The sequence below is a fragment of the Perna viridis genome, chromosome 10 (assembly GCF_037379345.1).
Source record: "Perna viridis isolate PV_CMFRI_1.1 ecotype Kerala chromosome 10, ASM3737934v1, whole genome shotgun sequence".
In the NCBI taxonomy this organism is placed as follows: Eukaryota; Metazoa; Mollusca; class Bivalvia; order Mytilida; family Mytilidae; genus Perna; species Perna viridis.
In genome coordinates this window covers 7,566,484-7,594,118 of record NC_142454.1, presented here as the reverse complement: position 1 = coordinate 7,594,118, position 27,635 = coordinate 7,566,484, and the positions used below count along the sequence as shown (strand labels likewise).

Below are 27,635 nucleotides of genomic sequence, written 5' to 3'. Positions count from 1 at the left end.
TAGAATGTTTCAAGGGGATCTAAAAAATTCAGAAAAAAACACTTTAAAATAGTTTTGATTGAATAGGAAAGACATCGAAACCCCAAGATGATCTATGTTTGTTTGTTGTTGTTGTTATTTTTAATCTGTTTGTTAGTTGATTTTTTAAAGCCTAACTTATGATTTTTTTTTCGACTTCTTAAAACTGATAAACTTTAAAAAGCCGGAACCAAGTCACGAATATAGCGGCATATCCTTGCCTTGACTATGACCCCAGATTTGTGATTTTGAGTTCGGTATTTTTGTATCAAATTTATTATACATGTACGTGTTTTAATTTGAATACATGAGTTTATGAAATTATTATGTTTTTTTCATAGATTGATATCTGAGAGTAAAATAGATTAATCCAATTCCATATTACTAAATTTTAGTTGAAAGACCAGGAAAATGTGTATTAAGTGACCTACATTAACATCAGAGGTTTCTCATTCCTAGCACATGAGAAAGTTAACCAATCTGTAGGTCGACCTATTCGGAGTAAAAAAATATATAACATAATTTGTTTGCATGTTTAAAAAGGGTATCAATTAATATCACAGACTGTATCACATTTTCCCTTATCATATGCATGCGTAGAAATCATTTATCTATATGTGTTTTATGCGAACCTGACATAAATCAATACCAATATATAATTACTCAGTTTGAATGCCCGTCACTGCCATCAACATTGATTCCAGTGACAAAACAATAAAACACAAAAGTGCTACATTTATTGCAATTACTGTTGCACATGCAATAATGAAGTAATTAAAAATTGCTGTTAAATTCTTCTTTACAAATTAACGATGACTTTTATTTTCCCTTTGTGTCCTGCTTTAGTCTAGTAACTACAGGCTGTTGAAGTTTATTGATGTCCTACAGGGATAAATAAAACAGCATTCCATATACTTGTAACTTTAAAAACTTTTAATAGGGACTTTTTTTCACACTTACCGATGTTTTAACCTAATGATATCAGCAATTTACCTAACGTCCTTTTAAACAAATATGTGTCTATAAATACCTCTGACCCTTACCCTACCAGTTCACTTGGTCCATGCTTCCAGTTTTTTTGTGGAGTCTGAGTTACTCATTTAATTTTGTTACTATGTATGTATTAGTTTGGTTATTTTATGTTCTTTGTTGTGTATGTCTGTTTTCCATGTCTGTTGTTTGTCCCTGGATTACATTCTTTTGTTTTCCGCTTGAATCTTGGGTCTCTTGATTACTCGTTGTGACTAGGTGCTAAAAACTTTTTTCATTAACGGAAATTAAAATAGAAGATTGATTTCCGAACATGTTCGTGCTTCAGATAATTTTAGCCTCTAGTAGTTAAGTTTCATTAAAAAAAAACATTTCATACGATACGATATAATTAAAAAAATATTATATACAGACAAGATAGAAATCACATGATTGTTGCTCTCTTGACGAGATTACCAGGTCTAAATATGGGTTTTCGGGACAGGAAATAGCATTTCATTGGTTCCGGTTTTCCTTTCATTTTTATCGATCCCCTGTACTGGAGGTCAAATTCCGGGTCAAAACAGTCTTCGGATTGTAGCAACCTGTAAATAAGCAATATCATTAAATAATATTTATTTGTTCTGCTACATTTTATAAAATAAATACAATGTACATATATTTGTTTAAAGCATTGTTTAAATTCCAAATATTTTATGAATCATGCAATCTTCTTATGGAGTGGGCAGAAATTAGACATAATGCAATTATAGCTCTAGGTACTAACTTTTACCCTCTCTGACATTCGGAATAATCCATACGAAATGAATACAATCGAAATAAGAATGCAGAAACTTGAACCTGGTACTGATATGCAAGTTCACTTTGAAAAAAAAGTATATCTAGTGCAAAGTGTGGTTAGATTTGCATGTACAGTGAGAGTATCGCATGCAAGTTAATTTTTAGACTTTTCAAAAGTAAGGTTTCTACACGATCTTCTATTAGATAGCCCTGATGTCGGAAGGCTTGGAACAGTAGTATATTGCACGGTAAATATGCATTAATAAGATGACCTATATGTTAAATATCACGACTAAATCCATGCAGTATAGATATAAAAGTATTCAGCTTTGTGCAATTTACCCAGCATTACTTACCCAGATTACACGATTCAAATAAAATACATCTGATTTTCAAAGAGTAATCAAGGGAACCAAGGTTATAGTGGTAATCAAAAGAATGTCATCAAGGGACAAAGACCAGACCAGGAAAACAGACATAAACAACAAAGAACATAAAGCAACTAAAATCATACATACAAACTAACAAAAGCAAATAAGCAACTCGGACTCCACAAAAAACTGGGAGCATGGACCAGGTGCATCGGTAGCATAAGCGCCCTCTGCTTTTCTAGAAACACCCACCGAGTTGCTCATAAAAAGTCAAGTCCGGGGTAGACAAACGAGGAAAGGAAATCTATGACCCATTGAATAAATCAGTTTTCATGGTACAGATGGATACACCATAACGATCCACGAGTTCATAATGACGACCATAAAACTTTGTAGTGATGACTTCAATCTTGTAGCAACATAACACTGTTCCAGAAGCCTATTTGTTAGTGTTCTAGCGCGACACAAAAAGTCTGCGTAGTTTCGGCAAGCTCTGGCATAACGTATGAGTTGACATATGAAAACTCCATACGCAGCTTCCGAAGGAATGCTGCCACAGATGAAAGGAAAGTTGACAATTCTGAATGAAAAGTCATCACGTTTGTCGTAAAGTTTGGTTAATATTTTTCCTTTACCATCGGTTTCTAAGTGTAGGTCAAAATATAAGGCTGACTTCACAGTGTCTGTAGTATCCTTTATCTCAAGTTCTTTTGGGTAGATGCGATGTACCAAATCCGCAAAATTAGGATTGTTTAAAGATAATACGTCATCTATATAGCGGGAACTGAGATCAAAGGATATAGCCAAACTATTTTCTTTCTTTCGGATCAGATCAGCTACAAAGTCAGCCCCATAGGAGTGAAGGAATAGGTCAGCAAGTAAAGGAGCACAATTTGTTCCCATTGGAATGCCGACCGTTTGTTGAAAAACACATCCACCACACTGGACTAATATGTTGTCGATTAAAAATTCCAGCATTTTGTAAACATCTTCCTCTGTATATTTGGAAGATGATTTGGACTCATTTCTTACAATGTATGAGGAATCCCTACCAAGAACTATATATTCGTATCTAGGTGTACCATCTTTTTTGGAAAAAACAACGATGTATAATGTTTTTAAGTCGGGATTTTAATTAACTGAGTATGGGGAATAGAAGTATACAGTGTTGAAATATCATAGGTTTTAATGCTATTCAGATAATAGTCTTGAACTGATTGTCTCCAAAAGATCTTTCCAATTTTTTCAGGATCCACCACTAAGGGAGCAACAAGTGTTGTGATAGGACTACAGACCCTCTTTGACAGTTGTGAGTATAGAAGTTTAAAGTTTTGAAATAGGTTTGGTGGTACATTTTGCAGATAAAGCTATGAAGCGTTGTTTGTATTGATTCTTGTTGAGTTTAGGAACCCAGTACATTGACGGTAAATCAAAATCATCGTCCTTGGTAGAGAGACCAAAAGAGGATAGCACAAATTTATGGTTTTCCACAACCTCTTCTTTGGAGAGTGTGGTAGCAGTATAGGTTTTATCACTGCTATTATTTTCTACGTCTATCTCTGATAATAAGCATTTGATGTAAAACGTTTTGCAGACAAAAACAATCTTGGTCATATTTGTCATGTATAGTAGACAATGTTTTTGCTACATCGGGATCATTGACCTACTTAAAACTTTCATTCGTTTCAAAATTAAAGACCTCACGGCCTTTAACCACTCTGACAGAGAATCAATGTCTTTTTGTTCTCGTTTTATCCATTTTCTTGCATAGTCCTCGCCGGCATTCATAAGAACTTTAAAGTTAATATTCCAATTTATGGAGTGTGGTTCACGGTACTAGGGCCTTTAGAAAGGATATTACGCAGAGATTCGTTTTCGATGATGGTTAAATCTCCTGTAATGACGTGACCAGAAGGACCATATTTGAATGGAGAGTTTTTGCAGAACAGTCAGGTGGTTTTGCCTTGACGTCCTCAATCTCGAGGTTCTGCAATAGCCTTTTACAATTGAAAATTTTGAATGCAATGGGTGAGGTATAAGAATATGAAATAATTGGTATGGATTTGTCTTTGAAATATGGGGAAATTTTGTTGGTAACGTTTTTGTGATGGAGTATGTTAGCCAAATTAATTGCATCTATACCTTTGTTGACAAACGGTAGTGGAAGAAATGATCGTTTTTCTTCATCTTGACTTTTCACACAAACTGGTTTTAAGAGTCTGTGGAAACCAATATCCAAAATGATGGCAACAAGTCTGTATAATGATGAGGTGGAGTCAGAAACAGGAGTGTCAAGACTTGTTTTGTAAAGGGAGTGTAGTAGAGTGAGAGGTATAGAATAAAGTTTGGTTCTAATATGATGAAGTCCAAGAGGTTTTTGTATGAAAGGAAGGAGACCAACTATGGAGACATCATGTAACTTAGGTGACGTATAGTTGCGATGGCCATGACTCTTTTCCGTATTTGGATTTTTGTCAAATAAATTTATCACACTTATGCTATTGTTATATTGGCTTGAAATGTTTCCTATACTTTTGATGTTGTCATTGCATCCATAAGGTATTGCAGTATCAAGTCTGCGTATCCAGTACTCCTCTCTTTCCATACGATAGTTTTTACTTAGAACGGGACTGTTCGTAGGATGGTAATTTTCTTCTAAAATACAATTTTTCATAGAGAGGATTGAATGATCTTTTGAATTAAAGTGTTGATAAACTGTCAAGAATTTGGTCGTGTTAATTCCCGAACGATGACCGCACATTATTTTGTTTAATCGTTCTTGTGTTTCCCCGACATATACTAAACCACGTAAGTTGCATTCTAATCCTTATATTAAGTTTGTTGATTTGCAACTTAAGTCATGGTGACTTCTTGTTTGGAAGGTTTTGTTTGTACGGGAACTAGAGAAGTAAGAGTCGGTGATAAGAATGTTGCATGTTTTGCAATTTTTAATACCACATTATTAGCAGAAAATAGAAAGTGTAGATGAATTGTTTTTAATAAAGTAAGACCAAAATTAAAAAAAAAATTACTTACTTGTAAGCTGTTTCTGATACATTGATTCGACCTTTGACCCCAGTCGTTTCAGTTCTACTAGTCAAATTAACCGTGTTTCCGAATAGACAGTATCTAGGCATGCGCTTACCAATAACACCAGTCATTACTTCACCAGAATGGATTCCAATAGTAATCTATTATGAAAACTATAAAACTTAAAATTGGTATATAGAAAAATACAAGATTATGAAAATGTTTATATGTCCATCGATAATTTGAATATTACAAGATTCTAAAACATGCTGATATTGTTAAAATAAATGCCAATTGCTATTCCTCATTTTTTTTAGGCTGTGCTTGTTCTCAATTATACCCCCATTTAGCATTATATTGTTACAGTATTCTGTCAATATATTTTCAAGCTATTTTTTTAACTACATGGTTTATGTTCTAGAAGACTAATTATATATCACCTAACAATGTAAGATTGTATTAATTTTACAGAATCTTGTAAAAACCTACCAAAACTTTTTCTCCTGTTGGATCTATGATATGTTTTGATATTGCCATCATTTCTAGTGCAAGTCTGGCAATATTCCGCGCATGATCCTTACATGCTTCCGGTAGACCACTTACTGCCATATACTTGTCACCGACGGTTTCGACCTGAAATGGATCAGGTATTTGATCAAAAATTTATGTGACTTTCAAAAGGGTGAAATAATACTAGTAGTAGGAAGAACGTACTTTTTAGGACATATATAACCACGTAAGCAAAACCAGTTCACATTCCTACATATATGGCCAGAAGGTTAGAATTCATGAAACAAAAGAATCAAAGAAAAATATCTAACACGTTTTTTAGGGGTTTTTTTTCGATTAAACTTATTATTCATACCTTATAAACATTTGGATTGTTTTTTAATAGATCATCAAACTTGGTATAAACATCGTTAAGGTACTTGACAATTTTCATTGCACCATGGGCATCTGAATGGTTCTGACAGAACTCACTAAATCCAACGATACCACTGAACAAAATTGTCACACAGTCAAATTTATTTGCGGGTACAGGTCGTTGGTGACGTAGTTCGTTGGCAACAGACGCCGGAAGTATGGAGTACATTAACCTGAAAAGGAAACGAAGTATAGGAGAAAATTCTCATTTTAACTTAATGTATCCTCTCAAACCAATGCTAATTGCCATTTAATTTGTATAAGATATTTTAGTAGTTATTGTCGGTAAACTATTCGTAACCTGTTCCCATTAGGACTTTAAAATTAGTTCTGTTAGGCAGGTGTTCAGTTGAGGCAGGTGTTCGGTTTAGACAAGTGTTCGGTTTAATTAGGTACAAAATCCTTTGAAATACGTGTAAAGGGACTTTAACAAGCTTCTGGTAAAGTTTATTCAGGGTTCAGTTTAGACAGGTTTCGGTTTAAGCAGGTTTTCGGTTGAGGCAAGTATTCGGTTTAGACAGGTTTCGGTTTAGACAGGTTTCGGAGTAAATTATTTTATCACTGACATATGACTCATTTTTTTTTGTTTAATCATACTTATCAGTTTTCTTCTTCTCATCCTCGAGTTCTATATAAGTTTGCTGTAGCTGGTCATTTAGAATTTCTAGTTTTCGCGCCAATTTGTATTCTGCTTCAAACTTTTCAGACAACAACACGAGGTCACGGGTGGCGTCGTGAAGTGGTATATCACTTAGGTATAGGTTACGTCGGGAAAGTTCATCCAAGTTAGCGACACTGGGCGAACATAGAAACAAAACATTGTTTGATTCCGGTACGTAGATCATCTGTCCTTTCAGTCGTAGATGTGAGTGATCATGTTGTTCACCAATATCATGGTCAATAAATTCACTCGCAGGTTCTCCGCCGATTGAGGTTTTGGTTTTTAAAACATACACAGTATTAATATGCGAGAGTAAATGATGAAACTCAAAGTCCATATGCGGTCTGACCATTTCGAAAAAGTCGTCAATCTTTGACTGACATATTTTAAGCCGTGGGATAACTCTCATAAGGGAAGTACCGGCTTGTTGGATAACCATGTTCTCATCAAATAAAACATGGAATGGGAATGCACGACAAAATGTAGAGGGGCTTATCTTTGATTCCATGGAAAGGTTCTGTTCAAAACCTTCGATGTCAGAACAGCTCGATCTGGATTGAGAACTTTTATCAGTAATTGCAAATTGCACATGATCACACTCGTCCCCTTTTGTCTGTACGATATCAACATTCACTTCAGCATTGTGTAGTTTTAAGGCAACTTCTTTCACGATGCCAATAACGATTGGTTCAAGTCCGTCACGTTCCGAATAATAATGAAGTATCGTAGCACCATCAGAATCCCGCGTTGTACAGCGGAAGGATGGGGCGCGCATGCCTGGGTAAATAGTAGCAAGATGGTCGTGTAGAGCATCAAGATTTTGCAGGAAATCTTTCGTTGTTCCACCTAATACTTGCAGGATTTTGTCATACCCCGATTCTTGGCAGAAGTCAAAAAACATTTTTCCGAACAGTTCCAAGATCTGTCCTGCTGGTACATCTGTTAATAAAACGAAAAAAGAGGTGTAGTATAAATTCAATATAATATATATTTTAATAAAGAATCAAATTATTTTTACCTCAAAAAGGGCTTCGTTCGCCATGGTTGCTTTGGATTTTAGTTATTTAATTGTAAGGGTTTTACGTCAACACAAATATAAAATACCAAATAGCTTCTGTTTGCTAGTAAATCAAAGTTTTTCACAAATAACCTGAAACATGATCAAACAAGAGCATGATATGTTAAATTTATATTAAAGGGATCAGTGTGTATAAAACGGAAACTGCAATATTTCAGTGTTAACTTGGACTCTGATATTTATTTATTGAAATGTAAAAAAGTCGTAAATCTTCCAGACTGTGATCATTTCCTTTCCATAAACCATAGATTAAAGTTTATTCCTCTTTAAATAAATCTAAACACGAGAGAACATTCGGTTCTCTTTATCTACATATCAGATGTAATGAAAGAAGTAAACAAAGAAGTCATCTGATCACAAGCAATTCTTAATGCGGCTGATGTAGTCTGATCTGCAGTGTTCAGATAAAACATTTAATGGCTTTTGTAGTTTGATCAGCATGTGAAGCATTTAAATCAAACTCCTTTTCAAACGAATTATGACTTCAGTTTAGTTCTTGGTCGATTTTTCATCTATACTTAATTTTTCGATTTTGCAGCGAATGCAGAATACCATTCTTTAATTATTGTAACCTCTGATATATTCGCTTAATATTTCTGACTCAAAAGATAGTTAAATACAAGCTTCATTCGCTAACTGTATACCATTTTTTCGATCAAATATAATTTTCTTCTCTAAAATTGAAATCATATATGATACATGTAGCATACATTAAGGTTGTTTTTGGTATAAAAGTTTGCGGTCATTTTATTTAAAGGAGCGAAGTGCTCAAATATACCTCCAAAGAAATAAAACACAACAGACAGAAAGTAAATTTAGGTTACAGACCACCAATTCAACCAATGAGCATTTGGAACGTACGCAAAAATAGTCCTACGCAGAAATTACCCCTGTTCCTCATAGTGCTGTGAAAAAAGTTCTCATCTTATTTAAAAAATTTAAACAGTTTCTGAAAGGAAAAACATTTCTGTACATTTTATAGGTGCATTTTGCTTCTTGTGATGTGAAGCCTAATCTCCATAATGAATTTTAAATATACCCCTATCTTGTGAAAACACTGGGATTTCCCATGCTATTTATAGACCCTTCACTTCCGGTGACCAGTACTGCACTGCAAGTCTGCTAACCCCACATGCCATTCTGAGGATTGTGAGCTGACATATATAGAATCATGCTGATATATAGTCATCTGCAGGTTAAAGTTAAGGTAAAGTCCAGAGAAGCCATTGAATATTGTGAAATTAGCATAGAAGCCTATGGGAAGTTGAATTAGTGGTTTTTAGCCTATACCAACGTGATTTCAATACCCGGCGTCGATTCTAAATTTTAGTCGTTATTGGATATAATATTGGGCCAAGACTGCCAAAATGGGATGAAGTTGTCAATACATTTACTCTATTACATACGTAATTTTACGTTGATTGTACAGTGTATGTATGTTTTTACACCCCGCTTTCCCAACTTACAAACTTTTGAAAGAAAAATATTTTCATTGAAAAAAAATCTATATTACCTTGTCTAAGAAGAATTATACCAGATAACGTATTCTGACTGAAATCTTTATATGTAAACTGATATTCAAATCGTCAATTTTATTTCTGTGATACATACTTAGCACTTTAGATGCAGCGCCAACTAAATCATAAGATATGGAATCTTCATATAACATTCTGACAAGGAAATGACCTTCCATCTCTAATGCCGCCTCCTTCCTACAAAGACAAGGAGTTTGATATAAAAAGTTTATCGCAAAAATGTTCTTCACTAGCCAATGCTATTTCTTTTTCTAGGAAGACGAATCTGGGGGGAGACACGGTACTGAAGGTTATTTCAATATAAAATTAACATTTCGGTTAAAAACCAAGAGTAATAACACAAACAGATATCAAGGATATTGTCAAGAACTCATACAGTTTAAGGATGTAACAAAACTTGTTTCAAGACATTTTTCTATAAAATCACCATTAAATACGTTTATATAATATTTAATTGCTGAATGAACTCTCGTTAAACATGTAGATATTCTCAGTTTAATAAAAATTCTATTATCTACATATGTATCTGATTTTGTTTATTTCTAATATGGATATCCTGATATTGAGATCTCAATAAAAACGTCTATTTTTTTCTTTCGTGATATTCCATTAAGATAAGTGACATTTGATTATAACCCCTGAAATCATGGTTGCTATAATATTGTTCTATAAACCAAACCTTATACTGTGCATATCATAATAAAGTTTCATTAAGTTATATTCACAGCATGATAAATCAACAAGCAATAAAACAGTTCTATATAAAACCATCAGAAGAATTAGTATGGACAATAAAGATTTGCTATACTCGTCAAGGTAACGACTTATCAATATGACTAAAAAACAAGGTTTATTTTGAGAAATCACTGCGTAGTATGTTAGGATTAGTTATGTTAGATTGGCAGTACTATAATAGGGTAGTATAAGGGAGCTTTTCTATTTAATATTAAGCAGACGATGGTCTCATTTAATATAAAACGATTGCGTCTCAAACCACAGAGTAGATTGATAATACAGCATAATTCTAACCCTGAGCATTGTTGTAATCATGAATTGATGCAGCTCTGACTTTGGATTGAGATATAATATTTGATAAAACAGATTTCACCTAATAAAAACCAAAATATAAATACATAGAGTTTATAGAAATTCCATTGTCTATATATTTGTCTATGTACCTGGTAAGTATTATTGTTTTCTTTTTCTTTCTTTTTTTGCCTTTTTAAGCTGATCCTAATATTGTCCCAGAGAGTCCAAATTATATTTTAATTGTTTACGTACATCACACAAAACTTACTTTCTTGAAAATGAAATATCGTAGTACATGCAGTTTCGTAGAGTTTAACCAATTTATGGTGCAGAAACTAGAAACTGTTAGATTTTGGCCTCTAATTTCCAAAACTATGGGATAAAACCCCAGATAGCAATCCCATTCTTTTTTATGGTATTGAACCTCGTATACAATACATCTACAATATTTCATCGCAAACCATACACTTTTACCGAATTTATTCCGCGGAAGACAGGATAAATTTTGTTTTAGTCCTTCTTGGCTACATTTTTCAAAACGGTTAGTGTCATAACTCTAAATAATCAATCTCAGCCGGACTTTTACACACTTTTACTCATTGACAAGTTATTTTGTGGAAACCAGAAAAATCATGTTTCTTTTCGGTCTCTTGTTGGCCGTTGATTCTTAAACGTTTTAATTTACATACTTCCAAAATCAGTTCCAGCTTGATTAGTATGGTATAAACCTTGTGGTACAATTTTATAGAAATCCGTACATTTATACTCAAGTGATTGTGAAGATAACATTAAAATGTTTACAGACGGCGACGACGACAGCAGAATAACAATATAAAAGAAAGCAACAACAACGAAAGTAATATTAACGATGAATTCTTCAAAATCAAAGTAAAGTAAAACCTCAATTGTTAGCGATCACAAAAATACAAATGACATACACATTGTTACAAATACATGTACATTAAGAAACGAACTTTATTCTTACTGCTTTTGCTAATAAACGAAAGTTAATAACTGCATAAAATTAAAGCTCATTAGCAATGTGTGAAACCACGTACATGCTTGCCAAATTTACGATGTCAACACAACAGTTTCGACCATTCGTTGTATGGAATAGGCACTGCATATAAGGATCATAGCAACTCTTTTTCATCAGTATCAGGTTTCATTGTAAATAACCACGTGGTTACCTATAGACGTTTAACTGTTCCTTGCTTGGTTTTTGACTGTCTTTTATAAATGGTTGTAGACACATGCATGAGCAGTACGTTGACTATTCATACTTATTTGAAATAAAATTATCATTATAATATATGAATTATCATATTTATATGTGTGTTTTGAATATACAATTAACTGTCTCACTAAAATTCTGGCATTTAGTATTGTTTGTCTTCGGAACTGAGTTTGGGATGAAAGTAAATTTTAAAGGGACAACATTAATTGTATAATGACATTTTAAAATGTAAGTTTTTGTAAGAATCTGGCAGAATGAAAAAAATCGGAAACATGTATGTTAACATCCCACCGATCTGATAGCTTAGTTTTACTCAAGGATGCTTTCCTTACATGAAAAGATGGCAACTTGATCTATACATGACTGGATTTGGTCAAAATTTTTTTTTCAATACAATGTTAGAGAAATGATGTCTTTGACAGAGTTATCTTGAAATGTTCGTTTTTGGCGCGATTTCAAGAAAGTTTTAACTCAACTTACATGTACCAAAGTGGCATGGAAAAAAATTCCTTAATTCTTACGGTGCAAACAGTCAAATTAAACTTTCAAATTGGTAGGTTTGTTCACACCATGTTTTACCCACTGCCTGATTCTTACCGATACTAACACTTAATTTAGATTTTAAGACGTTCAAGAAATGGTTTTAGTGTATAAAATTAGTTATAATTGGGAACAATCATTGTTATTATCACTCTCTCCGCGACATATCTTCCAGAATTTTGTTCTCATCTTTTGTGTACTCCACTAACTTGCACGTGCATGTTGTCGCAGAGCTCTCCGCCGCTCTCGTATGGCTTCGCAGGTTGAGATGTGCTCGCAGAATACCAAAGTCGATTTTATAGGTATTGGTATTTTGCAATTTCCTTATGATATTTTCCGTGAATGACCGAAAAACTTTCAAAATCAGTTAAACAAATCAGGTAGAAATAAAGATTGTCGAGGGAAACACTAAAATGTGCCTGTCGTTCATATGCTACTTCTTCCATAAAAAATATATAAAGAGCATTGAGTTTATGTTAATAATGGAAGGGGAGATAATGCAGTACAAATTTATCTGACATAAACAGATTTGGATTAATAACATGGATATATGCATGGATTAGAAAAATCAATTTTAGAGATAAAAACAGAAATAAATGTGATAAATCCGTAAATTAGAATTTATTTTGTCAAACAAAATGACAGTATTAATCTCATCATATGTCATTATGATATTTACTCCGTAAAGTAGAACATAAAACTAAAGTCGTTTTTTCCACTTTATTTCTGTTTATTTTGTTTATCTGTCATCCTCCTGATTCAAGTAGATAGTATGTACTAATGATTGTGTTTCCTAGCTCAATAGTAGCATAGATTTGGCACTAACAGATCCTGATAGATGGTACGTATTTATTCATAGGCATAAAAATCTAATTAGGAGAAAAAAAAAGGAATAAATGTGATAAATCTAACAAATTGGTTTTTATATTGTTCAATAAAATGACAAAATTAATCCACGCAGCTGTTAGAATTTGTGATGAATGGTATAGATAAATACCACGATTGTTGTTTATAAAAAAAAAAAGAGAAAGATGGTACTAGCCTAAAATATCTGATGATAAGGAATGATATAACCAATATGCTACAGTATGACATTTCTCGTCACTCTGTTTATCTGTTATCAATTGGTGATGACAATGTTAAATTAGATTGTACTCTAACGGCCAGGAAAACGGAAGTCAGAAAGTGCTACTGAAAGCGTGCAGATATAATGACATAATGCAGGTGCCCGTAGAGTACTGTTGTACACTTCAAAACGTGATCTTTTAAACGTTAGTGAGGCCATCTATTCAGGGGCGGATCCTGGATTTTAGATTAGGAGAGGGTGCACAGTTAAAACATTTCTTAAGTTAAATTTTTGAACTATTCTTCTAGAGAGGTGCAATGTAGATATCTTGTGTGGTAAAATTAACGAGAAATTAAAGTATCAACGTAAAACCGCCTAAATCTACCCCTGACAACCCATGCTTTGCAAATTTTAGGGGGGGGGCGTACGTCCGCCACGCCACGCCTGAATCCGACCCTGCTATTTATAATGTAGTTATGGCGCATGCAGATTTTAATTATATCATGAAAGTCTCTCAATAAATACTAGGTTCAACTTTCCATTTAAAGAAGTATATTTCTTTTAGGGCTCACAATGACAAAAAGCATGTAAAATAATTCCTTGTAGATAATTTTGTTTTGTTTCGTATTGCACTTTTGTTGTTGAAAGTTATTATTGGCCAAGAGTTTAACAACATATTATATCAAAATATATTAACAGTTCATGAAAGACAATTGAAAAACTTGCTAATAATTTTTGCCAGTATTTTCCAAACTGCTTAAGTGACAAAGAAGAAATTAGGGTTGTCTTACTTGATAGATTCCCATGCTTCCTCTCCAAAATTCCTCAGGACTAGAAGTTCTAAGGCGTAGTTAACAAAACCATACTGAAAAATACGATTGTTAACCGTAGTCAAAAGCAAAATGACTTTTCATTATTTAAAAAAAAGTACGCGAACAAATAAAAAGAAATGTCTAAAATTCACTTTTTGCCTCAAGGTTCAAAACTGCTATTAGCTAAAAATCAATGTACTAAAAAACTTACAACAAAGAGAATAACATTATTGTATACACTACACATTACAATGGTTTGTATAAAATTGAATCAATGTTTGGCGGGTTTTTCTTATTTTTTTTTTATTTGGTTTGTTTTGTTTTTTGTTTTTTGGTGTTTTTTTTTTTGTTCATTCAAAATGGGATCGATTATATACTTTTTGTAGATGCTAGTTACTTTGTGTTAGTCATATACAGTATTTTAACCAAAAAGTCCCCCTCTTAATGAATTTTATTCAGTTTTTTCCTCACTTCACTTTTAAAGGTTTGGCGTTTTAACAGTCTTCTTAGTACATCAAGGTTAACTGACCTGGGCAAGACAAACGAACAACCGAAGAGGCAAGTTTTTACAGTCAGAGCAAAAGAACATAAATGCTTTTATTTACTCAAAAACCTGCAATATAAGTTTGTTTTTTCTATCTTGTGCGGAACAACGTCTTTATTGTCCTGTTACTCAATTCTAAATGATTTCTACATCAACAAGATTGATGACCAAATTGACAGCATTTCCACAGCTAAATTGTCTAATTAAAAGCTAGCTAAAAGAGATTTCGTATTAGAATTAGAATCTCAAGTTGTTAAAAGTCATCATTTATTTATGAAATGCTAGTTTTATATTCAACGATTTTTCTGTCAAAACATGAATTTTATTATCTGGCATGGAATGTCAATTTTGTTTGACCAAGTAAGAAGACATTTTACTTCCAAATAATCTACACAATATGAATAAATCACTGCCTTTAAATTGTAAATTAAATGAAATTTGTAGAGGATTTCCGTGCTTCGAATAACAAGAGGAGGGTAAAGTACCGATATTTTAGAATTTTAAATCACTTTCAATCATTTCGATTCCATTTAAGAATGGATAAGATTTGTTCATATGTATTTCATTAAAGGAAGAAATTTAATATCGTTCATAAAATTTGACGATTAAAGTTTCTCTTCGTAAAGTGACTATTCAAAGGGCGTATTAAGTGTATGTGTTATTGTGTGAAATGATTACTTTCTGACGAAATTGAAATTTACAATCACATTGTGTGAATATTGTTAAAACAAGGGATGCTGATCTATTTAACCCCGCATTCTTGTACAGTCCCGATAGTGTCAAGTACAAGAAGACATTCCAGCTTAAACCTACTCTAATTTTTATTTTCGTTCCACCTGCAAGATAACCTAAAATCAAGCCCATCCAGCAGCTTTTCAGGACGCCATATGTCACGGAGACGCTTAAAATTAGCTAATAATTGTCGGCATCATAATAACAAAACAGCTTAGTATCAAATACAGAAAAAGTCAGCATGCAAATCAATTATAGTCACATAAATAAACATCAGAGCTCTAATCAAATCAATAAATACACGAGAAATTAGCGTTTTCAATAAAATTAAACAATATGAGAGTGAATGTCTTACCATGTTGTAGTCCCGGTATATTGATCTATAGTAACAGAGATTCACTCTATCAACAGGTATCCATTAGGACGTGATTTAACTACATCAGTGATCATATAAGTTATAGTATAGTCTGAGTAAACTCTCTTTTAATGCTTCAGCGATATAATGTAAGCAATACTTTAACTGCTTCGTACGGTGATAAACTGCTTTCCTGAAATGTAAACCAAATCTTTCCAGTACAGATTTAACTACTTAGTTGGTTATTTAAAGAAATAGTTTACTACTCTGGTTAAACATAGAGATTCCTGTATTTGTGGGTAAAATAATGATCACTATGACACGAAAGAATTATCTTTACTACAAATTTAGTTTATGTTCGAGGCATTACACTATGATATTCATTTTAGTGCTGGATATATATAACATGTAATAAAAACTTATATATTTAGATATCACATATTGATATACCGCAACCAATTAAAGACTCGTCGTAAAATACAGTATGATTTACGAGTAACTTTACCTTATGCCAGAAACTTCGAATATGACATAGAACTTTTCTAGCAGTGTTGTGAATGGTTCTCATCCATCCCTGTATAGTTCATCAGTAATTGCACAATGTCACTTAAGTAACGTCTTCTAAGTCCTTTAGTGAAAGCAGTAACACCTTTCCAGTACAAGATTTAACAACATTAACCATACACTGCTTTCCTTTAGTGTAAATAAAAGTACTTTACTGCCTACTGAAATGTAAACAATGATATTAAATCAAGCTACTCCAGTCCCCACATAATGTAAATAGTAGGTAATAGAAGTGTTTACTCTGGAAGGTCAGATGTAGAACGTCAAAGAAGATCCAAATGTAAACATTCAACCTGGATCTTATTGGTAGGTGTGAGAAGATGGAGATTTAAAATGAATTATGTATACAAAACCTAATGTTTAATCGAATTCTAATTACAACGGGCAGGAATGTATAGTTAGATGATGCACAGATACTTAGATATAGCTATAGTTTATGACTGTGAGAATGCCGAGCCTGGCAAGACGCTTGCTAATCTATGCCTGTACTAACTTGACATTTTCTTTACAAAGTACAGACTTAATATATGATTTCATTTGTATTGTCTGTGTGTACTTGACGTTTATCGCAACTAGGTAAAGATTGGATTTTAAGCAGTATTTTCATTGATCAAAATATATTGCATATTAATTAAGGTTCTCTGAATGCTTTGTCGTGTGTGATTCGTTTCTCGTGTTTTCTTGGTTTTGTTTGTTCCCAAATACACAATGTACTTATCGAAGCGCAAGGACATATATGATTCCATGAAAATGAATAAATTGTAGTGGTTTTATTTCTAATTATTTAAATATACATTTCAACTACAGTTTGGATTAAAGTTTCAAACGCCGAACTACATAAGACAACTGATATATCTATCATCTGGAAATAAATTCCATTTCCTAATGAATGTTAAGATCTTCGATGACAATACTCTTACTTGTACTTGGACGTCAAATTACAACATAGTCATACTATCCACATATTTACTTAGAGACAAAATTCATAATCAATTTTATGGGGAACAAAGCAAACAACAGAAAAACGATAAAGCAAACTGTATAGTGTCCATAACCAATTAGAAAGAGATCAGATTTTACACAAAAAAAAACCAAAAAAAACATTATTGATTTCGGTATAATAGTTTGATCAATATGGCTAAATATAATTCTCAACTGGGACATTTATTCTGATACTGGGAACTTGTCCATAATCGTTGCTTAATGTCATTGTATAAATTTTGTGGTGTGAGATTTATGTATCTTTTAGCAGTAACGACATAGTTATATGATTTTACTAATCACCCCTTATTTTACACAAAGTCGTCATTAACTTATCATATGCCAATGCCGCCTTTAACTTCTAAAACACTAATGTCGTCGTTAACTTATTATGCACCATTACCGTCATTAACTAATTATACAGCAATGTAATCTTTAGCGTTTTATACACCAATGTCATCTTTAACGTTTTATACACCAATGTCCTCTTATGTACCATTACCGTCTTTGACTTATTGTACACCAATGTCCTCTTATGCACCATTACCGTCATTGACTTATTATACATCAATGTCGCCATTAAACGTTTATACACCAATTTCGTCTTTTACGTTTTATAAACCAATGCCGTCTTTGATTTATTATGTACTATTACCATCACTGACTTATTATACACCAATGTCGTCATTAACCTTTAATACATCAATGCTTTCATTCACTTTTTATACAACAATGTCCTCATAAACTTTCTATACACCAATGTAGTCTTTAACGTTTTATACACCAATGCTGCCATTAACCTTTTATATAGCAATGACATCATTAACTTTCTATACACCAATGTCGTCATGAGCTTTCTATACACCAATGTCATCATAAACTTCCTATACACCAATGTCGTCATAACCTATTATATTACAATGTCATCATTTACTTTCTATACACCAATGTTGTCATTTACATTTTATGCACCAATATCGTCATTAACTTCCTATACACCATTGTCATTAACTTCCTATACACCAATGTCATAAACTTCCTATACACCAATGTTGTCATGATTTTTTTTATAAAACAATATCGTCATAAACTTCCTATACATCAATGTCATCATCAACGTTTTATACACCAATGTCATCATTAACGTTTTATACACCAATGTCGTCATTAACTTCCTATACACCAATGTTGTCATTAACTTTTTACGCACCAATCTCGTCATTAATTGTTTATACACCAATGTCGTCATTAACTTCATATACACCGATGTTGTCATTAACTTTTTACGCACCAATGTTGTCATTAATTTTTTCTACACTAATGTCGCCATTTACTTCTTATACATCAATGTCGTCATTAACTTCCTATACACCAATGTTGTCGTGAATTTTGTATACACCAATGTTCTCATTAACTTCCTATACACCAATGTTGTCATTAATTTCTTTATGCACCAATCTCTTTATGAACTTTCTATACACCAATGTCGTCATAACCTTTTATATAATAATGTCATCATTAACTTTCTATACACCAATGTTGTCATGAACTCTTTTTACGCCAATGTTGTCATTAACTTTTCATGCACTAATGTTGTCATGATTTTTTTATACACCAATGTCGTCATAAACTTCCTATATATCAATCTCGTCATAAACTTCCTATACACCGATGTTGTCATTAACTTTTTATGATCCAATGTCGACATTACCTTCCTACACACCGATGTTGTCATTAACTTTTTACGCGCCAATGTCGTCATTAACTTTTTATACACCAATGTCGTCATTAACTTCTTATACACCAATGTCGTCATTAACTTCCTATACACCAATGTTGTCATGAATTTTTGTATACACCAATGTTGTCATTAACTTTTTATACTCAAATGTTGTCATTGACCTTTTATACACCAACGTCGTCATTAACTTCCTATATACCAATGTTGTCAGGAATTTTTTATACATCAATGTTGTCATTAACTTTTTATACACCAATGTTGTCATGATTTTTTTATACACCAATGTTGTCATTAACTTCCTATACACCAATGTTGTCATGAATGTTTTATACACCAATGTTGTCATTAACTTCCTATACACCAATGTTGTCATTAACTTCCTATGCGCCAATGTTGTTATTAACTTCATATACACCGATGTTGTCATTAACTTTTTACACACCAATGTTGTCATGATTTTTTTTATACACCAATGTCGTCATTAACTTCATATACACCGATGTTGTCATTAACTTTTTACGCACCAACTTTTTTTACATCAATGTCGTCATTAACTTCCTATACACCAATGTTGTCATTTACTTCCTATATACCAATGTTGTCATGAATTTTTTATGCACCAATGTCGTCATTAACTTTTTATACACCATGTTGTCATGAATTTTTATACACCAATGTTGCCATTAACTCTTTATGCACCAATGTTGCCATGAACTTTTTATGCACCAATGTTGTCATGAACTATTTATGTACCAATGTTTTCATGAATTTTTTATGCACTAATGTCGTCATTCACTTCCTATACACCAATGTTGTCATAAACTTTTTATTCACCAATGGTGTCATTAACTTTTTATTCACCAATGTTGTCATTAACTTTTTATGCACCAATGTTGTTATGAACTTTATATACACCAATGTTGCATTTATTGTTAAGAAAACTGTCTTTAGACGCTACTTAGTAGTCAGATCGGTCGTTTGTATAGTAGATGACACCAATAATGTCTAATCGGTTTTAAAATTTTAATATCTTACTATGGACAAAAGCTATTATTGAGCATCCCTCTGTTTTTGTTTAAATGCCGAACTACTTCATTTATTGGAAAAAATTGAATAATTTATAGTTTTTGTCATACGTTTTATGAATTCGTGATATTTCTACGCAAGTTCACTAGTTGTTGTTTTAAAGATATATGTGTTGTACAAATTGTTTTAATACACATTCCAAAGAGATCTTCTGGTTTATTTAGAGTCTTACTTTACATTTATGAAATGTCGGACGCAAGGGTTATGTATTAAAACTAATCTTCTCTCGTTATAAAGTTGATTAATGTCTTACGATAAGTATAAAATACACACACAATAAAACACTGTTGTATATACTTGCTTTTAACAAGGGAATAAAAAACATAAAACAGCATTATTAATCAAATGCATATAGAAACTGTCTTTCTGCTTCAAAATAGCATTTAATCAAGTTGAAGATCAGGCAAATAATAACTGTCAACATTTTTTATTGTTTTGGCAGTCTCGAAAAATTGGTTATTGGTAAATTATTATACACACCCTGGTCGCTTAAATCTAACAATACTGCCGTTCTCAGGGTGATAACGTTTTTTACCTTTAAGACTTTGATTTTTCAAAAATTAATTTTTCCTGTTGATACATGTAACATTATCTTATTGCACATTATTCCGTTCATGGAATAAAAAAATAACAGGTTTGTTTTTCTCTACACATGTCTAACACTGAGTTTACTATTGTTTTACAAATTTTGACATCTGTGCATCTTTCCGAGTTATTCTTAACTTATAGGTTTTACTAAATGTATCCCTCCGATTTGTGATTAAGGGTTCGGTATTTTTGTATAGCCCAAAAATAACTCATGAAATACAATGAAACTGTTTTTTTTTTCACGAGTTAAAGATCTGTATGATTTTGAGTTAAAATGACAATAAATATAGCGTGTTCCCTGATCCATGTGAAGTAAAAGTGACCTAGACAATATGACATTGCATATTTTGCCAAGTGTTTGTCCGCATGGAATATGTATGATTAGTGGCAGTAGTGGATCCAGCAGGTTCCGGGGGTTGGATCCCCATCCAATACCACGCTGCCTTTTGTTCGAAAATTTTGTTCGTTTTGAGCACATAATAGCCTGGAACCACACTGAAATTCCCTAGAGGTCATTCCCGTTCTCGTGGATCTGCCCCTGCAGGAAATATACAATGAAAAATGAGTAATCGTCTCTAAGACTTACCAAATTACAAAAGGGTAATTTCATGAATAGTAGTAATACATGGTATAAGGGAGTTAAGTCTATCATCTTCTTTCAATTTAACATGCTGAGAGTACATATGATGGTATCAGTGTTAATTTTCCCATAGAATTCTGTAGTGAAGTGCACATTCAATAAAACTTTCACTAATGTAGCATTTCTAAGGACATGTTGAAAATTAATTATCCGCAAAAAAAGTAGAGTATTCGAATAAAGACTAATAGCTTTAGAGAATTCATACCAACATCTGTGTATACATAGAAGAAATCTACAAACTCCCTTTTCCATTTCGTTTAAACGACACATAGAGTGTTTTTCAAAAGTCACGCAATAATCATATATACCCAATGAATCCGTATTTTTCAAAACCCCTTTCACCAAACGTCAACACAAAAAACCTTCCAGGTATCCGTATTTTGCTGTCAGCTAGAATTTGTTTATGGGGGACTGGAACGAAAATATGCGAGACTTTCCATGACATGTGCTTGTGTATCTGCGTGAAACTTGAAACAATCACTTTCCAACTACATGCTTCATTTCCAATATACGCCATTTTCGACAGAAAGATGTTTCAAATTGCATCCATGATTTACTGGCAATCAGTACATCCTCAGCCAATCCCGGTAATGCTCGGAATCAACGCTGGGGGTTATTAAGTTAAACATTCGAGGTTGATCCCGAGATTGGCAGAGAAGTTGCGATTGGAATATGGAAGCCTGGGTAATATTTTCGTTTTACAAGTTTTTCTCAAATATTAGCGATCTAAGGGTCGCTTATGATCACGGAACCAGATTACATGCTGATGCATCTGATGATAATTTCACATCAATTTTTATTTTTCGTGTTAAGTGTTTTAGTTAAACTTGATTTTGTCAATGACATGGGTTATGACATGGGCAATTTTATAACCGTTCCAATTAATGGAAACGAGATGCACATGATAACAGAAACCTGTTTTATTTATTTTCCATTAGTTCCATACCATTAGTAGCTAAGCTTATTGTTATTAATATTTCAGAGCGTTCTTTTTCAATGAATATACCTTCATGATCGTTAAAATATTAAATAGTGGAAGTTTCAAAATACGATAAATGGTATACAACAATTAGAATAGGTACATGAAATATACATTCCACAACTCATTCAAGTATCTTGAGTTACATGTAAAAGTGGAGACGACATTGAAAATTTTATCTGGAGAATTGACAGAAGCATTTGATGGAATGTAACACTTGTCTTGTGGTACAAGTTATAATTGATCACTATAAACAGGATTATAGTGTATGACTATAAACTGGTAAGATATCATGGACTCATAATATTATAATTTATTTTATTATATTATTATTATTTTTTTTTTTTCTTGGAAGATAAATTTTTATGAATACTATCTCTATTGGGACACTCCTTTGCACGCGATATTACAATTTTTAAAAAAAATCCGTCCCGTCTTCTTTCGTACTGTAAATTTTTCATCCAAGATTGAAAACCCATCGATAAACCGAGTGGTCTAGGGCGCTGGACTTTGTGCAGGCGGTGTTGTCATATATGTCACAGCGGTACGAGTTCGAGTCACGCGAACAGAACGACCAAAAATTTGTTTCGCAAATTTGAAAGTTCTAACATCGTAGGGAATTATTCAGACCCTTCTATATATAAAGTTTCAAAATGATATGTTAAATCAAAGGAAACATTGCCGTATTAATAAAAATAATTCAAAATTATAAGTAAACAAGTTGGAATAAAAAGGACTATAATATGGTTCGTTATTAGAATCATAGTCAAGTTAGCTACCACTTAAATTCCGTGGTTTCTTTCGATTATCAAATTAAAAATACTAAGCCGCATAAAAAGATGAAGTTAAGAGGTACATGTATGTAAAGGGGAACAACTTACATCATAAGTGAATCCATGAACGAAATAAAACCAACTCCATAACGTGTTCGTCGATATTGAAATAAAGATGCTTAAAGTAACCGGTATATTTCTAAAATCATTTTTCTTCTTTTCAAAAACTAAAAACATTGCTAAACGTGTTGGAAATGTTTTGTAAACTGGTTTAACTCTCTGAAAAAAAAAACACAAACACAACAAACAGGAATCTTTCTGATATTAATGTGCGAAACTATCGCTAAACGTTCTCTTCAAACATTCTTGGCAACTCGCTGATGTTTATCGAGAATGTTCATGCTTTCTCAAAAACTATCAACGTTCGGAACGAATTGCAACGTTTTCAAATGGATGGAAACCAATATGAACGAAAGCAAAAAGTACGCTTGATGAAGTCCGAACGAACTTGTGCGTTGCCTTGACATTCCCTGAGCTTTTATCGGATCGTTTGTTAATTCATTATTGTGTAAGAATCTATTTAATATCCGCTTCCTTATTATCTCAACATCAAGTCCGCTACGTTATAATATTGCTTTAGTTTCCGGGAAAAGAAAATTTCAGCAAGACAAGAGCACTACTTAAAACCAATCCGCTTAGCTGTTATTAACACACTTCACCAACTAACGAGTGTAATTTACATCAGCACAGGAAACAGTATTCACTTCCGTTACCTTTTTTAGCACTTGCACATACATGTGTATTATTTCACGAGCTTGCTTTTTTAACAAAATTTACGTTTATATGACTTCTATATAAAATAACTTTCTGTGATTAATTTTAATATCTTTTATCCTTGCAGAACGCTTGACATCATGAAATTTTGTTTCATGTGTCACCGCGAGTACAGAACATTATGATCTAAGATGTACAACTACCAAACAGATAAATCCACGGTTATTGCCCTTGAAGTATAGCGCCGTCACAATCTTACCACCATGGACTATGCCATCGCTATTGCAGCATGTTGTGCAGTCGTGGGATTTATGATTGTAATCGTCATATTTAGTATCGCATGTAAAAAAAGGAATCAATGTCGCTCTGACGAAAAGAGGAAAGTTAGCGATACCTCAGAAAAGGAAAACAGCAACAATAAAACCAAGTTGTTCTGGTCGCGGTTTGCAACAAGACCCAATGAAAATGTAGTGACAATTAAAGTTGGACAATCCGGAGGAAGCCAGCCTAGACCAATGCCAAGAGTTTATGAGTTGCCCGATGTTCAGTAACGGTTACTCGTTGATGAATTTGTCCTTTGAACAAAAATCAACTGTATAATCATATAGTGTATTGTCTGTACAATCCATTCCTCACTTCTCAATTTTGGTATATGCATTTCAATATTAAATAAAATTCATTACGGAATAAATTTACATGTACATAACTAAAAGGCGATACAAGTACTTCATATTGGTTGTTTTGGCCATTTTAGACCCTTTTGTATTAAGCGGTACTGTCGATGAGCGTGTGTGATATATACTTCCGCAAGATAGGGCATGGGATAGAACAAAATAATTTTGCTCACGGACGTGTATGTTGAACATTCTCATCCACCATCCCAGTTAACACGAAAGGGTTTAGTTAGGTTAAACCTCGGTAGCTTTATCTGAATGCTCCACGACTAAGGTACATAAAACAATAGTTTTATTTGCAACTCCTTTTCATTTATCATTGTCTTACAAAGTCATTGAGCTCATCACTGGACAGCCGTCCTCACCAACACACAATATACCCTGAAACATCACTGGACAGCCGACTCCACCAACACACAATATACCCTGAACCATCACTGGACAGCCGAATCCACCAACACACAATATACCCTGAACCATCACTGGACAGCCGAATCCACCAACACACAATATACCCTGAAACACCAATGGACAGCCAACGCCGCCAACATACAATATACCCTGAAACATCACTGGACAGCCGACTCCACCAACACACAATATACCCTGAACCATCACTGGACAGCCCACTCCACCAACACACAATATACCCTGAACCATCACTGGACAGCCGACTCCACCAACACACAATATACCCTGAACCATCACTGGACAGCCGAATCCACCAACACACAATATACCCTGAACCATCACTGGACAGCCGAATCCACCAACACACACTATACCCTGAAACACCAATGGACAGCCAACACCGCCAACATACAATATACCCTGAAACATCACTGGACAGCCGACTCCACCAACACACAATATACCCTGAAACATCACTGGACAGCCGACTCCACCAACACACAATATACCCTGAACCATCACTGGACAGCCGAATCCACCAACACACAATATACCCTGAAACACCAATGGACAGCCAACGCCTTCAACATACAATATACCCTGAAACATCACTGGACAGCCAACCCCACCAACATATAATATACCTAGAAAAATTGCTTTCTGTCAATTAAATTAAGGATTAGAATTGACGATGAGATTTGTTATGCCTGCAACAACCTACTTAAAAAATAAAATTCCATCAAGATATTTGGAAAGTTTAGAAATCTACCGGAAATATTGGGAAAGTTTAGAAATCTCCCAGAAATATTAGGAAAGTTTAGAGTTCTATGGCATCTATGTTAAAGTCTATTATATTAATAATATTCTGAAATCACCAGTCCATGTTATTTTTGGGACTAACCAACTTGTCCATTCAGTAGACAACAATTGTATGAGTCCAAAGACTTGGAAAACATAAGTATTGAGGTACACGTCAAGGACAGAAAATGATTAATTATGGGAATATGTAAACCACCATCAGTGACGGAGAGCTTTTTTTTGTTGATAAATTTTCAAAAAATCAAAACACTTATTGATATATGTGATATGTTTTATCTCTCTCCTCAGCTTGTAGATAAACCAACATATTCCATTGAAAGTTATCACTGGTAGATGCTATGCTCACAAATAAGCGTTCATTTTGTTTCAATACACATAATATCCCTACTAGCATAAGTGATTGTTATAACCTAATAGCGACTACATTAAAGGGAAATTTACCAAGTGAGCTGAGAAAAATTGTGTTCTACAGAAGGTATAGAAATTTTGATTTTGAGTTATTTAATCATGATACTGGTAAAATTAACATCCCAATTTGGCTTATAGATCTAGTACAAAAAGAAATGAACATCAAATTAATGATGCATACATGAGTTTTGAAAAAAAATACAGGTAACTTGTACCTTAAACAATCATGCTCAGATTAAAACTAGAACACACAGAAAGAAAAAAAACACTACCATACATGATCAACGAACTAAAAAAAGCAATACATAGAAAACATATACTGTATATAATTATACCAAAGAACAAATCAGTAAGACCTGGGAAAAGTACCAAAAACAAAGAAATTTGGTGATCAAACTAAAGAAATACAGTTGGATCTCTAGTACTTTGTTTTGAAGTAATGGATATTAACACACTTGCAGGTCTGTAGTAGGATTTTAGATTTTCTTGTTTATTGGAGTGATTTTTGGAACCGTTCCTATCTAAAAAAAAGTGTCAAAATGGTGAGTAAAATATTGTTTTAGCAGAAGGCAGCAAAGTAGTTAATGATACAAAACAGGTAGCCAATATTTTAACACTTGTCTCTGTACAGTAGTAGATACCATTGGAATGACATCACCTATGAAAAAGACAAACAGCCAAGTATAAAAGAAATAATATAATCGAGACCAATAAATAAGTTTTGAATTTGAAAAAAGTAACACCAGAAAAGGTTGATAAAATTATGAATAAAATAAACAAAAAAAAGCTACTGGTGCTGATGGAATTCCAGCAAAGGTTGTAAAGCTAAGTAGATCTATCATGGAGCCTCAAATTACAACACTTTTAAATAAAACAATTGAATTTAGTGTTTTCCCTGACAGCTAAAAGAAGCACAGCTCACTCCAATTTTCAAGTGCATACATATGAAATCTTATATCAACAATTGAAATGGAGTCAAATCGGCTAATAGAATAGTTTAAACTAAACAAAATGCAGGCAAACCCTGACAAGTTTCAGGCATTAGCATTTGGGGAAAAAAAACTTTTGACATGAACCCAACAATTGAAGTTCGAAATTCAAAATTAACTTGTAAAAAGGTAGTCAAATTTTTTGGTATAAAATTGCCTACCACTTGAAATTTGACGTCCACATTAGTAATATATGTAGAAAAGCAGCTCAACAACTTTGTGTTCTATAAGGATTAGGCCAATTTCTTTCCAGGCTTAATAAAATGACAATTTTCCATACATTCATTCTTAGCCATTTAAATTTTTGCCCTTTGGCTTGGCATTTCTACTCGGAAACTAACACTAAAAATTAGAGAAAATGTAGGAACGAATACTCCGTCTATGATGATTACATATCGTCATATTTGACAGAGAGCTCAGCTGTCTATTCTACAGATCCGTGACATCAGAACCACTTAAAGCCTTCAGAATCTTTAATAACTTATCTCCAAATTATCTCAATAATC

General features: G+C 33.2%; 1 protein-coding gene and 1 long non-coding RNA gene across 4 annotated transcripts; one reads left to right on the top strand and one right to left on the bottom strand.

Moving 5' to 3' along the window:
• Window positions 1-741: 741 nt before the first annotated feature.
• On the bottom strand, window positions 742-16,561 carry LOC148604348 (guanylate cyclase soluble subunit beta-1-like). Of its 3 annotated transcripts, none has more exons than XM_088549338.1 (9): window positions 16,208-16,411; window positions 14,051-14,124; window positions 9,464-9,564; window positions 6,711-7,713; window positions 6,055-6,286; window positions 5,679-5,822; window positions 5,196-5,350; window positions 1,465-1,592; window positions 742-900 (listed from the first exon to the last, which is right to left on the bottom strand). In XM_088549338.1, the coding sequence occupies exons 1-9, from the start codon at window positions 16,268-16,270 to the stop codon at window positions 890-892; spliced, it is 1,911 nt and encodes a 636-aa protein (XP_088405464.1). In that variant the 5' UTR covers window positions 16,271-16,411; the 3' UTR covers window positions 742-889. The 3 variants fall into 3 exon arrangements, with proteins under 3 accessions (XP_088405464.1, XP_088405465.1, XP_088405463.1); XM_088549339.1 differs by lacking the exon at window positions 742-900 and adding an exon at window positions 15,703-15,895 and having other exon boundaries at window positions 1,380-1,592; window positions 16,208-16,561; XM_088549337.1 differs by lacking the exon at window positions 742-900 and having other exon boundaries at window positions 1,380-1,592.
• A 5,867-nt stretch (window positions 16,562-22,428) lies between these two features.
• LOC148604347 (uncharacterized) lies at window positions 22,429-24,519 on the top strand. Its single transcript, XR_015916066.1, has 2 exons — window positions 22,429-22,563; window positions 23,956-24,519. It is a non-coding gene; the product is annotated as an uncharacterized LOC148604347 (long non-coding RNA).
• Window positions 24,520-27,635: the final 3,116 nt, after the last annotated feature.

What these genes read in the sequence shown, in the direction of transcription:
- LOC148604348 (XM_088549337.1), bottom strand. Translation starts at nt 16,270, where the DNA reads ATGAGAACCATTCACAACACTGCTAGAAAAGTTCTATGTCATATTCGA. An exon ending in TTCGAAGTTTCTGGCATAAG is followed by an intron (nt 14,125 to 16,207) that starts GTAAAGTTACTC and finishes CGTATTTTTCAG; the next exon opens with TATGGTTTTGTTAACTACGC. An exon ending in ACAATCCAAATGTTTATAAG is followed by an intron (nt 5,823 to 6,054) that starts GTATGAATAATA and finishes GATCCATTTCAG; the next exon opens with GTCGAAACCGTCGGTGACAA.